At 37.5% G+C, this 16,340-nt stretch overlaps 1 protein-coding gene across 4 annotated transcripts in view; it reads right to left on the reverse strand.

Moving 5' to 3' along the window:
- Positions 1–564: 564 nt before the first annotated feature.
- Positions 565–16,340, reverse strand: part of TECPR2 (tectonin beta-propeller repeat containing 2) — a 41,280-nt gene continuing 25,504 nt past the window's right edge. For all 4 annotated transcript variants that reach the window (XM_033063872.2, XM_033063874.2, XM_033063871.1 and 1 more), the window contains 4 exons: positions 14,869–15,017; positions 3,821–3,962; positions 2,724–2,873; positions 565–2,472 (listed from right to left, as the gene is read on the reverse strand). In XM_033063872.2, the coding sequence (XP_032919763.1) occupies positions 2,315–2,472; positions 2,724–2,873; positions 3,821–3,962; positions 14,869–15,017 (599 nt within the window). In that variant the 3' untranslated portion in view covers positions 565–2,314. The remainder of the gene's footprint in view (positions 2,473–2,723; positions 2,874–3,820; positions 3,963–14,868; positions 15,018–16,340) is intronic.

Raw genomic sequence — 16,340 nt, forward strand, 5'->3', positions numbered from 1 at the left:
TGATATGTGTTTGTTTTTGCTTGAATGATGGACATTTTGCTGCCTTGATGCACCTATCACAATTAAATAAAATTTAAAAAATAAACTTCATAGTATCCAGGTCCTTACACTGTCATTACCGTGTTGTCTGAGGGAACATTAGAGAAGGATTTCACAAGCAGAGTCTTTCACAATTGTCAGACATAGAGAATTCTCTTATAAATCACAAAAAAAGATGAGTCTTACCACAGTAATTTATTTCTTAAAAATCTAATTTATTGCACTTGTCTTAAAGCACAAACAAAACCAAAAACCTAAATACAGAAATAAAAGTAAAAAAACCCATCCTAATTTTGTTGAAACTACCCTAAAAAGTAGTCTGTAAGAGCTCCTGACACCAATTGTTGTATATTAACAACCATAGCAAGGAACAGTATTATACAGTAAATAAACAACTAGCAAGCTCAAACCATTACTAAGATGACTTTGAAAAACATAATACAAAAGTGTCACTATTAAATAAAGCCACTGTACTCGAGCATCTGGTGCTTGGAGGGTACAGGGAAGTTGTTCTTTCTTAGGTCCTTTCTCCAAAGTGATTGACTTGGGAGTTCCATATTTTTAAGCTGAATTTCAGCTTTTTTGGAGTCTTCAAGACACCAAGCTATGCTTGCATAAAGCAGACTGGGTTACTTCACAAGCTGATTCCATTACCATCCACTTCCAGACAGGCTAAATTAATCTCTGGGGTATTCTCTGTATAGACATGAGCTAGCAAAGAAGCAAACATATAATCTGTAAAAGGGAAATAAATCTGTCCTTCCTGTAGGACTGAGATTTGACTGAGAACTGACAGCCAATACCAAAAGTGCTACTAAAAAAAAAAAATGACATAACTTGGTTCTCTCTCCACCAATTCACATTCTCACCTTGCACCATGTTTGTTCCAAGTTCAGTGCAGTACATGCATGAACTATTCTGAAAGAGAACAGAGGTTAAAAAGAAAACACATCCTTTTCCATTTGTGTTAAGTTCTGAAAACAGAAACATCCCCACTTTTCAACTCTTGGCCTTTCCTGAAGCTGGCTCTTTTACAGTATTGGTTAGCAGCTGCTTAAAACACTCTGATGATTTATAAGCTTAGAACAAACAAAAAATAACTCCTCCGCCTACATACTGAACTCAGGTTCTCTCATCTACAGTTCTATTGCTTAAAAAAGATGAGGTATCTTTCAAAGAAGATTTAGTATAAAGAAAAATAAACTGCAATGATTAACTTAGGTTACTTCCCAGTTCATTACATACTTCTGTTGCAACATCTGTTAAGTATAAGACACTTCAAAATTTAGCTAACATAGCTAAAAATCAGAATATTGTTAAGTATTTTCTCACAATATCACAATTTTTAATGGGATATACAGGTAATTCTATCAATTACCATTTTATTCTTAATATATCTAAGTTTGGTACTCAAAACAATATGAGTCCAAATGTTAAAGCACTGGCTGGAGGCACAAATACAGCACAACAGGAATTATGAAAGCTGCCTTGTACATTCCTGCTTTGTACTACAAACCCAACAAGCGACCTCTTGTTATTCCAAACTGGGACTCACCCCCAAAACTCTGTCAGCTTCCTGATGGCTATGGAAATGGGCAAAAGTCCCCCTGATATTAGGTGTAATCCAAACCTCTACCTTGTGAATGAAGCCCAAATTATGAACAAAATTTCTGGAAATGGAAGGTTAGTATAGCATTGCAATTATTTATATGGAAATGGATCAAACTCAGTTCATTCCAACAATACTGTGTAATCATGATGTTCTCAGATTTTACTAAGAAATACTTCACCATAATTTCTTCCATGCTGCAAGGAAAAATAATTCTAAATATATGTACAAGAGTCAGGGAGTGATCCCATCAGTATGGTATGGAGTTCCAAATACAAGAAGAAATTGAGAAATGCTTAATGTTTCCACTGTAGAGAAATATTTAATGCAACAGAATTCCTTCTCAAAATCAGTACATTAGTTGCATGCTGTTGTGAAGTACTCACTTTCATTGCTAGTAAGGTTAACTTAAGAGTTATAGTTCCAAAGGAGCTTCTACAGTAGTACGGTATAACAATTGCAGTATGCCACACTTAAAGAGTCTCCCAAAAGATATGCAACAAACATCAGAACTCACAGCTTGGGGGCTATTTAACAGGTCAGTTTTCCAATACAAAAGTGCTAATATCACAGGTCCAATGAGTGGCTTTTAGATCCAATATTCTGTACATACATTACAGAAATTGTCCTCCTGTTTTTTTCACTGCTTCACAAGCTTGACAGACTTCATATCACTTCCCATTCATCTTCCAAATCATCAGGGTGAAGCAGAACAGAGGTGTCATTATTTTTCTGCAAACTATGGGAATGGCTAAAGGTCTTAGTGAGGCGCTGGAGCAGAGATCCTGAAGTACTGATCGCCCACAGCTCATCTAGAGGGGTCACTGCAAAGCATAAATTATCCATCTTTTAAATTACAGTAGCAGGTTCCAATTCTAAACACTGAATAAATAATATTTGGATCTGTTTTCCCAATTATACCCAGAGAAGGTTTTTACTAATGTGATAAAAACACCCTTGGTGAAACACAGTATGTGCAGCTCTCCCTGCATATGGTCAGCTTGAGCACCATCAGGTAGAACTCAAAGCAGACATCACAATATTTTGGACAGACTGTCATGCAGAACCAACTTGCCTGTTAAACGTGAGACATTCCCAGGAATCTTTTTCCAGTAGTCCCCCGCAGGATTCTTGTCAGTGATGCCGTATCGGCGCGCGACGTCTCCGTTGGGGCAGCGTGCCCACACAGTCCTGGTGCTTAGAGCCAGCTGGCAAGCCTGCAAACCTACAGGGAATTGGACATGAGGAGGGAATTATCAGGCTTTCCTAGACACTAAATACATTTGCAGAAAGTACTTTGAGAGCAGACATTAAGACTATAATAGTTTTTATATAATCTTACATGAAGCACTGGTAAACAAAAAAGCTTTTTAACTGCAGACTTGGTACTCCCTGCATCTATTGACCATAAGGGTTATCCCAGCATGGATATAATTTGTTATGTGGCCACAGCCACAAGCAACATCCAATTAGAGGACCTTCATAACATGCTTTTGGAGCCCTCACTGTATGTGACTATCACATGAGCAATAAGCCAACAATTACAATCTTAATTTGTCTTAACATCACAGAGATTGTGGACTCTTGCCCCCTCTTCACAAGAGGACTCTGCAACTACGTGCTATGAGTTAATGCAGTGACAAATGTTTAAAAAGCAGACAGCATCAATGCATAGCTATTTAGAAGGAAATAAGTAAAATTTAGTTTTATTTAAAGGCAAGGCAAAAGTGTAATTACCTAATCCACAACATACCGAGCACATAGGATTAGTAGAAAGATGTGTAAAATAGTTTCTGTTACCCACATCTAGGTAGAAACCTTGTGTGGTATCACAATTAAATATAAAACTGCACAGCACAAGAGTCTCCCTACTGCTTAGGAATTCTGCTTCAGTTTTAACTGAAAGGGAACTGTACCACTTACTAATTGAGTGGCAGCAGCCTGAAATAACCAGAAATTCATTTAAAAAATCGTATTTCTCCCAGTTAACTACTCAGTGCTTTTAAGTAAAATGAAGGTCCTCTGTAAAAGATAACCCTTATCAAACACTTGATTTAAAAAAAAAAAAAAAAGATTGCTATCCAATTTAAAAAGCAACAAGGAAAAAAACCAAACCAAAACAAAACCACCGAGAAAATGGCAGAAACAAGGAACTGATGCATTGACTTTTACCTGGTACATGTTCCCAGTCAGTACCTACAGGCATTTCATCTGTAATTCCAACTCGTACGTGGACATTCCATTTGCTATCAATTGCCCACAACATCTGATCATTTGGACTTGAATGAATGCTGACCAAGTTGATTCCTACTGGCTATAAAAATTAAGCACAGTATTTAAACTTTGTACTACTGAATCTTTGTACTATTGAAGCATTTGTTTTTCACAGAAGCACACAAGAGAAGCAAAATATTTACCAGATACTAAACACAGGGAGAAATGTAACTGATATTTTATGCGTTATTGCACAAAATTATCAATTTTATAAGCACTTAAGCCCTATGTAAGTACAAAAGGAACATGAATGAAAGTATCATTACTGATAATTATATTCATATTTCATGTTCAGTATTCAAGTCTAATATTAGTATTTGCTTAACCACTGCTATTCCAATCAGAGTTTCAACTGCAAGTTTGAAGAGGGAACTCTTCCAATGAAATGCACAAAATGTAGTATTTTCTGCTTGCCTGAAAGGAAGTTTTCCTAACATTATTAAATCTGCAATTTATTTCAAAGCATATTCTAAAGCAGTACATTTCTACAGTGTGAATGTCTCCTCTTTGCAATGACAGGATGATCTGCCTTCTTGCCTGTACTCCTTTCTACAGGAATAGAGCCATGGAACTCACTGCAGAGCACTGCAGTACTGGAGCAGCCATACCTGCAGGAGAGGGTCCCCAACACTACCCACTGGCAAACACAAGTGAAACACACTTCCCATTTTGCTCCCAGGCATGTCCTTACTCCACCTGCTTCTACAGATTTGCATTAACTGCTGTTCAAAATCAGTGGTACTGACGTAACACCATGATTTTGTAGCAAAATATATCATCCAATCAGGATGGATGACTGCAAATACCCTGCAAAACACGTACTTTGAATAAAACATGGATATTAAATCAAAAAGTTTTTCTCCACACCAGCCTAGTAAAAGCATTTCAGAACACAGTATGATGTCTGAAATACACCATCTCCTCACAAAGCAGCACTGCTTTAGCCTCATGGGATAAACTGAATTTCCAGAGTGCTAAATAGAACAAGTAGCTCTCTGTATGTATAAACCAAGGGATACAAAAGCATGATCTGCATGTATATATAAGCACACAACCCAGTCCCAGATGGGCCTTCTGTGTGTACATAACAGTTACCTGCTTTGGTTTTGCTTTTAAAATTCTGGTGCTGACTTAGGTCTGACCAAGCTACAACCAGGTCTGACTTGCATCACCAAATCAATCCTGTCTATTCAGGTTTCAAGGCCCGTAACAGACTATCTTCTCATCTTTTTCTTCTCATTAGGTATTTGCCCTCTGTTGGAAGCCTGCCGCTGGCAGAGGCTTGATCAAGTATTTACCTGTGGTCACAGTAAATTCACAAGTGGCTGCAGTTTGAACACTTAAAAGTAAAGCCACTAATTGTCTTGAAAAGCACTGACTACACAGAATACAGAGCTGCTTAGCTACTTTCAGATCGGTAGTTTGTCTTGAACAAAAACCTCAACCAACCAAAAAAAAAAAAACCCAACCCCAAAACAAACCATTCCAAAAAACCTCCAAACATACCCAAAATCTACTGAGCAACCCATCCAAACCACACTAAAAACAGAATGTCCCCAAACCCCACACAATTTCCTCATTTGGATTTTCTGCCCCTTTGCTGGGAGTGATCCTTACTCCTGCCCAGTTTCCATTTCTCCTCTCCATTTTTTATTTGCTTCTTTCTACAGCCACCTTGGCTCTCACTTCCCAGTTGTTCCTGCTCACGTCCCCCCACTGCTGCCATGGGGCAGTGCCTCACTCCTGTGCAGCTTCAGCTTTCTGCTCCATCACATCCCTCATCACACTTCTGCTCCTGCAGTCCCGTGTTTTCACACAAGGGAGCTAGGCAGTCATGAGCTTGTGGAGGCTGAAGCACTGATGAACAGGAGACCTTTGCCTCTCATATTTTTTTTATATTTTATTTTTTAACAACCACCAATCTCCTTCTTACCATGTTCTAAATAGCCACATCTTTCCCAGATTCAGGACTTTCTGTCACCTTTCCCCCATGTCCTTCACACCACAAGCTGACAGTCTGTCAGTCTATGCTCTGCAATACACTTCATGTTCCAACCAGGGTCCATCCCAAACTGTGCCTGACACCTTGGTGGGATTTTGTTGCTGAACTGTTGGGATTTGGGCACCTTGCTCCCTACTCTCCTATGTCATGATACCATGCCTCTCTTCTACTGTCATTTGTCCAGAAGAGAATCCTCTGACAAAGAGCTGGAGGAGGATTTCCATCCAAAAAGACCTACCTAGGTAGTAGATTTAGTGCTTAAACCTACTACCTAAGCCTGAGTATTATTACAGATTTACAGGTAGTGGAAGCTAAGAAAAGCAGAGAAAACACCCAAAAGGAGAGCCAAAAAAGGAATTGCATGATTCTCAGCTAAATTGCTCCTGATACCACTGCAGGCTCCAGTGTAATCAAAGCAATTACTTCTACCCTATTCTGCACCACCAACACTTCTAAGAAACAAACAGCAATCATCAAATTGAAAATAATGTGTTTAAAAGCTTGACCAAACATTCTTCTCATTCTCTGCTTTTCTAAGTGAGCTCATTTCATCCTTAAGTTTCCCTGCCTCTCTGGGTATTTCACTTCCAGCTTCTCTTCCTTCTTCAGGTTACTCAGCTCTTTCTGATAACCTGTCATCAATAAAACAATCCTCCCATTCCTATTGCAAAGAATCCAGGCAATTCCTCTACCCCCCAGCTATCTGCTGTGGAACAGCCAGTAAAGGACACGACTGACAGAACACATAGTGACATCATTATATACAGCACAAACCAGGGACAAGCCACTGGACACAAATACAGGCAATTCTTAGAGCCTGTTGCAAAGGTTTGACTTCTGGATTATTTTTACCCAGAAAGCAGCCATCTACAACAAGAAGGTATTCTCATGGCTACCACAGCAAGGTGGATAAAATTAATTTTATTTGACATAATGTACTATTTTCTTAGAACAATCATGCTGATGTTATCTCAGATATCTCCCATTTTCACTGTTTTAATTACCATAAGCATGCTTTAAGTATTTTATAAGTTACATAACAAGAAAATCTCTACAGCTGCAGTTAAAGGTTAAATAGAGTTCTCTCATAGCACTAAAGAGAGACCTCTGCAAATTCATAAATCTGCTGATAACATTTCAGAGACTGATAACCATGAAAATTGATAAATTATTTCAGCATAGCCTTTACTCGGCTGGTTTAACTTCCAACAGCATTCATAACATTTATAAACCTTGAGTGTGAAACATGTCCTATCTGTAATTTACTGGAGAATATGGAATTTTAAAGAACTTTGCAGCAGTCTCTCAGCCTTCCTGCTCTGATGCCCCAAACTCTGTGTATACATTTATCAACAATGTAATCACCACTGTGAGAAATCAACCTGTTACGGATCATTCATGGATCCAGTGCTATTTGATTAAAAAATTGCAGAACATTCTTTTTCTATACTTGGGTTGCCAAACATTTCTAAACTCTAAAAATCTCACAAGTCTGACTGCTTTAGCCAGTCAGATCTGAATGCAGATTCCCCATCTCTGGTCTTGTTCCTTGACTACAAACAGCCCAGTCACTCTGTCTTTTGATATGAAGAATTTCCCACCAGGACCATGGACTGCAATACTATCAACCATGCCATTTTCAACATTAAAGCAATATACTAAGAGCTGTGGATGTATTTGTTGTCTACTACAAATAAAAACAATGAAAACCAGCTTGCCACATGTCTGTGGTGAAAACAGTGTTGATAAAATGAAATAAACTTGAAGTAATCACATAACTGGCAAACTGTTAAATTATATCAAGAAACAATGTCTGTGCTAATTACATTTAGGTTATCAAGTTGTCCATTAGCTTTATAATTTTGTGCAAGTTACTTTCTTTCTTTCTGCAAACCACAGAGCAGTAAGTTTCAGTGTAAGAATTTAACTTACACAATAGTATAAAAAAAAAATCCAAAGTAAAAACTAACACATTTCCCCACGCACTCTCCCCTATGTACCACTCAAAAGTTTTGTCTTATTGGTCACAGTTGAAGCCAAATGGTTAAAGTTCCTTGTCAAGGAAGAAAGGACAAACACACACACACAAAAAAGGTACCAGAACATTTTCCACGTCACTTTTCAGGAGCACAGAGTCCATGTACCAGTGAACCTCCATTATCTCTGTTCTGCTGCAAATACCCAGGATAAGGAAGACTAAACATAACATTATCACTCTGTCGGAGCCCCGTCCTTTTTGTAACAGGTTGGTGGCTACATTCAGCACAAATGTTCTCCTTGCCTTGAAAAGAAAAATCAGAAACCTTCAGCTGGTCCAAGCCAGGCTGTAAGAAGGTCACATCAGAGATACTTCTCACACTCTTGAGCATTATGAGTGTATCAGACTAATTAGACTATTTTCATGAATAACAGCATCCAAACCCTCTTAACGAGGATAACAAACAAAGAATGCAACTTAAAGATACTCTCCCCCAATAACAGGCCTATTTACACATTATTTTCTGCAGTCCATTCAAATGAAGGTTATAAAGCCCTTCCATCATTAGCTTGCTAAATTAAGTGTTGCTTTTTTCTCTGCAAAGAAGTTCAAGGCAATATACAGGAGCAGGAAAGATGAATCTATGTTTGGTCTTCCTTGATGCCACATGTACACATTCTTTAAAGCTGGCATTAAATTGTCAGGAAAATATAACTTTATTGTCTGTAAAACTGGAGAATTATTTTCCTCAGAAGCCTCAGAACAACAGGACCCTTTGCACCACTTTCTGCCTTTAGTGAATAGAAGGGACAAAGGCCTTAGTTGGGTATTTCCAACCAAGGAGCTACCTCTTGTCTATGACTAGCACCATCTGGAAGACAGAGTAAAGCCAAGGAGTAAATCCCTTGACCTTTCCCTTCTGTTACCTCTAAATTTTTCACTCCAATTTCTTTTTCTTGAAGAAACATAGGAAAGACAACAACACATGGTATCAAATCATAGAAAAGATCAAACCAAACCCATACAACTACTCAACATGTTCTCAACAGAACCATAAAATACTTTCAAAATACTTAGTACAATTGATCCTTAGAAGCAATTAAAAAATAAATAATTTAAATTTCATGCAACCACTTTAGAGATCATACAAACTCCAGGCCTACTCAGGTTTGCCCAAGTGTCTTCTGGTCACACTGTTTTATAACTAAGATTATAAACTGTAATCAGGAGATAAGCCCTCCATAATTACCACTACAGGTATTTTCAATAACATACGGAAGAACTGAACTGTTAGGAGAGTAAGAATTATTTACAGAAACGTGTACTAAGTAAACACTAAGTTTAAATTCCCAGGAAACAGAACATAATTCAGCACTAGGTAATAAAAACCTTGTATAAGCAAAGCTGAGTAACAAAGGCTTTTTTTTTTTTTTTTATAAACACACTTTTAATGAGCATCAGTGAAACAACCTCTCACACAGCCTATGCCCGAAAAGTGCCCTTCTTTAGTTTCTGAAACTTAAATACCTTACCAAGGAGAGAAAGCATTTTTGGAGGGGTTATAAGGAGGGGCGTTCAAGCTCCTAATTCAAGGGCAAGGGGTCTGATGTGTCCAGCAGATTTCCCAGGATGTCTCCTTACTCTGTGCAACCACAGCTCATACCTGCTAAATCATGATGATCATCCTCTACCCATTAATTTCTATACCATGGTGTTTTTATTTTTGAATAGAATAATTCTGAAAACCTCTCAAAACAATGATAACTGCGGTTACTTTATTAGCCCAATTGAACATTAAATGTAATTTTTCCTCTCTCTGAAGAATAATTAAGTATCTAATCCTGTGTTAACTAACCAAAATATGGGAATATTGGAAGAGTTGCAGGTATGAGGGAAGCTCCAAGTAATGACCAAACTGAACTATGAAAACTGAAGGCTCTCTTTCCCACAACTGTTGTTTTGAATGTAAGCCAGTCTTGTCAAGAAGCAAATACACCACCTTGAGATCACGTTTTAGAAGGACACGGGAGGACTGCCTACTGAATTTTCTGGGTGTACTGCACTTTGGGCACTTTCTGTGATCTGAAGCTTCTGGTGCTGATAACTGCTATCTCCCATGACAGGCCACATGCACACTTTTCTGAACACGGAGATAGCAGTGCCTTAAATCAACTATCAGAAGGCTAAAACTCCAAAGCAGCAAAATACAGTGAAATACAGTGACAGCAGTTCTCTTAACTAGCAACAAGGAGGAAGATAATAAGCACTATGCTCAGCAATGGAATCAGTGTGAGGCAACTTCAGAACAAATGCTGAAATTGCATTTTTTCAGTCTCTAAAATCACCTTTTATGTAACTTACAATTACTTAAGATAGGCATGCCTGTGAAGAAAAGCACAGACTTGAACTTAAATATTATGCCATTCTAAATCAGCTAAACAAAAGACACAGCTGCAGAAGTTTTGATCTCCTACACTTATTTGCAACCCACCTTGAGACAGCTGCTCTTATTACTGCCAAACAGCTTTTCTCTACATCATCTTGAGAAGTGCAGTCCTCCAGGAAAATCTTCTCCCTATTAATATCTTCAGAGGCCTCACATGAATGAAAATATATATAACAACAGACTAGTTAGCCTGGTCTAGAGAGAACCAGCCTAACGTGTGTATTACTTCTCCAACCTAAGAAGACTTTGGTTAATAAAAGATGCATCCTCTGAATCTCATCTCAGCACTCTAAAGCAGAACTCATGGTAACTCAGATGTCTTTGCAAAAGTTGAGCAATCCAAGTTGGTCTGTGCTAGTGAAAACCATTGCCTTTGGAAAGAACAGGCACGTAGCTATTACATTGGAAAGAAGAGATTTCAAGAGTATAGATGATTCTGAAGTAAAAGTTATAAAGCGTTTTCAACAGAAAAATTTCCTTCTCCTCTAAATATTCAGTTGAATGATAATTTCAAACAAACCCTTCCTACATTTCAGCTTAATGGAAAAATCTGATCTTGAGGACTGCTGACCACTTCCTCCTCTAAGTACCACTTAATGCAGAACTGGCCTTAATAACAACAGAATCTCACTGAGAAATGCAAAAACAAGGCAGATGCAGAATAGAGCCCCCAGATCCACATTAACTGTTCTACGAGACAGGCAGAATTTTATCTAAATAAAGGAAACAAAACAAAGATGATAACCATTTCTAACAAGTCAACATTCATCTCTAAGGCACAACCAACTGATTACCGTTTCTTGAAATATGTTCAATGTAAGGTATTGAAAATAAGTTAAACTTCTCCTATATTGATTTTTCAGAATTACAGATAATTTGCCTAAATTTTAAATGTATTTTTAGACTACCATTTGATTTGTAGTTTTAATAATTTTTCAATTACTGTAAAAGCATGAACACACTTAATTTAGTTTTTTGGAATTCTTGTGCAAGAAAAAAATAGCTCCTCCTAAATCAGTGAGAACTTCTGCTACCTATAAGAATTTCTCTTACCTATGATATCAAGCTTAAAGTACAAAGACACAATTACTAGGCTGTTTATGGGAAGAGCAATAAATCAAAAGTTTCTCTAACTTGAAACACACAAAATGCAGGTGACAATTTTATGGAAAACTAAGTCAAGCAATGTTCATCTGCTGAGACTCTGGGAATGAAAGCTTAAGGCAGTAGCCAAATGTATCCTTAAACAAACCCCGTGTACTTTTTAGTTCAGACAAGCTATGTGGATATTTAAACAGACCTCTGGATTTAATAACATTGCTTTTTCAATTCTGTTCTCTATGAAATTTGGTTACAAAGGAGCAAAGAGCAGCAATTAAAGAACTGACAATAAAATGTCTCTATTTTTAGAGAAAGGCTGATTATTTACAATGAGTAGATGATTAGTCACTCATTACAAATATTTGTTCTATTTCCTGTAATTTTGTCAGATAAAGTTGTTTATCTGATAGATGCCTTAATGTAAATCTGAGAAGGAGGCTTTTAAGGCCAGTTTTAAACTGTGGGAAGTTAAGAGTTTCTCATGATCAGATTTGTCTCAGCATCTTTTTCAGAAGGTACTAGAAATCAAAGCTGAAATGTTCAAAGAATTATTCTCAAACAGTTCAACTTGGGGGGACCTTTGAAAGCAATTTAAAGACCTTTTGATTAAGCTCTACTCTTTAATAATCTAAATTAGTCTATGTCTTTTGAGGCATGTTACAATAGATTATAGTTTTATCCTGCATGTTAACAACAGAATGGAAAAACATTTTCTATTTCCTGGTCTAAAATAATTTCATCAAAGCATTTTGATCAGTTTTGTCAATGTCCTTGAAGCAGCTTCCAAAAAGCTGCTTAACTACATAATTATTTTACTTTTAAGACTGCAGAACCAAATTGATGAATCACAGAAAACAGCTATATATAAACTACCACTGCTCAAGATACTCTAATGATGTTATCAACCACTTCTGAAGTACTGGATAAAATAAAAAAAGAAGGAGGGCAGAGAACTTATAATGTTATTCCTCATCTCAAGAGATGCTTCAGTAAGGAAGTACAAGGGAAGACTAAATGAGAACAGGCTCAGTCTTGATTTAAGAAAAAAAAACCAGCATCACAGAGCAAAAGACTGAATTTAAATTATATACACTCATTTTAGCATGAGCAAAATCTCATCAGAACTGCAGTCTCTGAATACCTTTGTGAAGTTAGGCAAAGATGAATGCTGTGCAACTGCAGCACTCCTTTAAGGATAAGTGGCACCATAAAAGCCTGCAGCTGCTCACAAGCTGCTCCTGAGTCATGAGATCTGGGATAGGCAAGTCATATTGGCTCTGACATTTACTAGGGAATGAAATATCCATAGTTGGTTTTAAATTACGTTATTTGAGAGTGCTCCTGTACTTGAAGCAAGTGAAAAACAATTTTGATTTCCTTCTTCAAACAGAAAATGGCTGAATCATTCATAAATACTTATTATAGTATTTCTGTTGTTCTGAACATAAGAGCAAAGCAGCATGAAATGTGTCAAAGTCAATTAAGGGACAGAACAGTAAGGTGTTCCTAATAAGCAAATATTGACAATAGCTCACTCTTCAGACATCATGTTATATTTGTTTTCCAAATACTAAGTTAGTATTTGGAAATACTTTTAAAGTTCATGTATTTTCTCATTTTGCATTAAGCCTCTGCAAAAGCATGAATGGCTGTTCCTTTAATGACTTGTTTTAACATGCTGGAATTGTCTCAAAACAAGCATGTAACCCATAAGTTTTCATCTTCTCTGCAAGCAATGATGGAAATCGTGCCCCTTCATATTGACTCATTAAATTTGCCATGTCAGGAGTTGGCAAGATAACAGGAAAGGGAATGACACTGCTCTGGGTACCAGAAGGTTATAATTTTTGGAAGGCAACATCACCCAGCTTTGTTGATAAGATAATGGGAAATAATTTGATTTTCAACCTTGTCCACTTTCTACGTAAGGAACTCACTGCCAAATCATGAGCCACAGCAAATCCCAATTCTTGTAAACACCTTTGTATTAAGTAGTTTATTCTACTTCAGTGGAGGAGTAGAGAATCACTTAGTACAGAGAAAGTAGTATCAGCATGGAGAAACAGCTTTTTGGGTTATTTTCCTGTATAGACCTTTGGAAAGAAGACAGTACACAAGTTTCTCTGTCTCTTGGCAAACTCGGTTTAAATTGAATGCTTTTCCTCCTTTTTTTTAAGAATACTGCCTTTATGGGAGACATCACTGACACCTTCAGTCTCCTCTTCCTGCTGCCCTACCCCCTTGTTAGCAAGGACAGTGTGTTACATTGAAAGACCTACTTTCAGCACACTAAGAACAAGCACTGTAACCAAGGCCTTTTTGCAACTGATATTGGCACCTATTTATCAATCTGCCCTGCTGTTCTGCAAAAACAAGGTACCATTTCTCAAGCACCACATTCCCTGTACAGAACTCGTCATCTAATCAGTGCTGTGCTAATTGATGGGATGCATATCTGCAGTTTTCATTTCCCTGTTCCCCTGCCCTTCTTTGCTGTTACACCCTGAGATACACGAGCCAACAACTGGCTGATGAGAGATAAGAACTAAAAGCAAATTATGTAAAAACCAAATAAATGATTGCAACTCTACTGCCACAGATTTACTCCTATTTCTTAATGTGTACTTTTGAAAGTACCACACATTTCAAAATCTTTAAGAGAAATGCTGTAACATCACAGAATGTCAATCAAGTATGCAAACACATCCAGTGCTACTGTGCTAGATCAGCAGACAGTTCAGTTCAAGCCATTTCATGCCAAGGAGTAAAGAATGAAATCAGTAGTCAGAGGTCAGCTTCTTTATAGCATTCCCAACCCACAATAGAAACTACTCCCATTTCATAGATTAACTTGCAAAGTATTAGAGCAGCAATGAAAGCAAGCACTGTGGTTTAAGGAGAGATTAAAAAAGAAAACAACCAAAAACCAAACAACAAACAGACACTGGAGAAACAGATTTTATCAGTTTTCTGTATTTTCCAAATATGCTTCCAGGTTACTTTAGGAGGCTTCTTTGAACTCTGATCCTCCCAGCTGGCCAAAGGAAGGATATAAAGTTTGTCCATTCTGCATTTGTACTGCAGGCTTACAAAGCACTGCATGACAAGGAAAGTCCCTGAATTCAGGCACAGCACCCTAGCAAGCATCCCAGACTCCCAAGGGTGAGGATGAAGTAAGAGGGAGGCAGACACTTCAGCACCATGCCACTTGAGCAGAGCCTTCCCACACCCTCTGCTCTGTGCTGTTTGCCCATCCAGACTCATGCTTAGCACACAGAAGGTACTCAGGGCATAGCTCAGTGCTACACTCCACTATAAAACCTGGCTCTACTGCTTTTCATGAATTCTAAAATTACTGTTTAATTGTTTAGCATAAAGCTAAATCATGGGGTTACAAAGAATTGTAATCAACATTTTACCTGCATAGGTGGCTCAATCATTATCCACGCGGGAAGCATCAAACTTGGGTTAAGAGGTTGAGTTCCTACACGGAAATAAATGCCACCATTGGTGTCACAGGCCCAAACATGCTGATTTCCACAGGTCAAGCTGATCAGCTTTACACCACCTAACAACAAAGAGATCATTAGCAACCTGGCATTTTCCTTTCAAATTCAGCTAATAATCAGAACTTGTATTCAGACTTCATTGTATTAAATGAGCTTTAAACACAGTCACATAAAAACGATTAAAAGTTAATACAACTTGTGAGAGAATAAAAAAAATTGCTGGATACAATGAACAAAACCAACAGGTAGGGCGTATGTGAGAAATTTCTAAATCTAAAAAGAAATGTTTTAATCATAGCAGAGTGCAATTTCTAAAGTATATTATAAACATGCTATTACAATAACCAAATTCAAGCAGGGAGCCATTCCGTGACAAATGTTACCAGTGCCTAGACAAACTTTCACATGACCTAACATGAACTCTTGCCTGTAGCTGGCCATGCTTGCAGACTTTTAAAGGTGTTGATCTGCTAATACAGTCAGCAAAGAACATTCCTAACGTCACCAGCATTTCAAAAATATGAGAGTATATGGGTTATGCATTTCAGTGTTAACATACCAGTGTCACATCTGTAAATAAAGGAGCTGATTTTCAAATGGATTTATATTCCCCACTCTACATATTTATTATAGCAATCTCAAATGTGCAGCAGTATTTTAATCCTGTAAGACCATGAAAACAAAGCTGCCAAATAAGTGTGTACTAGAATTTTGGCACGGTTTGTGTTTGGAATTACTCTAGATTCCTGCAAAGACAGTAGAGATGCATACCTGGTATTTTAGACTGAAAAGAACTGCTAGCTAACTGTCTACTGAAAGTCTTACTCCTTCAGATTCATTTTAAAATAGCCATGTGATGTAATGCATCTAATATTTGATTTCCTTCTTTCACCCCATATTGGACAAAACAAAGCTAAGTGATGGAAAACAAGTTCCAAAGAAAGTGGGACCCAAGTAGTACAGACCCACTACAGAAGGAATGCTCTGGTCAGACTCCAAATTAAAGACTAAAAATAGACCTTGGTGGTTAACTGAACATGCCAGTGCTGCTTGGGATATCCCATTCTTGGTAACAGTTCTGTTTTCAGGGATATGAAATTTGGCAACAAATCCTTCTAGAGTGCATCAGATACAGCATTCCTTAAAGAGGGATGTTGAATTTTATCCCACAGAGTGCAAGTTCAAAGTATTTATTTCTGCAGAATGCAATATTCCCAATTGTTAGGGCTTGCTGGGGAAAAGAACAGGAAACAATAGGACAACACAGCTTTATCTTTTAATTATCTGTAGTGGTAAACAGATCTCATTAACCAAAATTATTTAACTTTCTGAATCACAGGAATAGAAATCAATGTATCTCATCCCAAAATTTCTTTTAACCA

The sequence above is a fragment of the Catharus ustulatus genome, chromosome 6 (genome assembly GCF_009819885.2).
Source record: "Catharus ustulatus isolate bCatUst1 chromosome 6, bCatUst1.pri.v2, whole genome shotgun sequence".
NCBI classification, from domain to species: domain Eukaryota; kingdom Metazoa; phylum Chordata; class Aves; order Passeriformes; family Turdidae; genus Catharus; species Catharus ustulatus.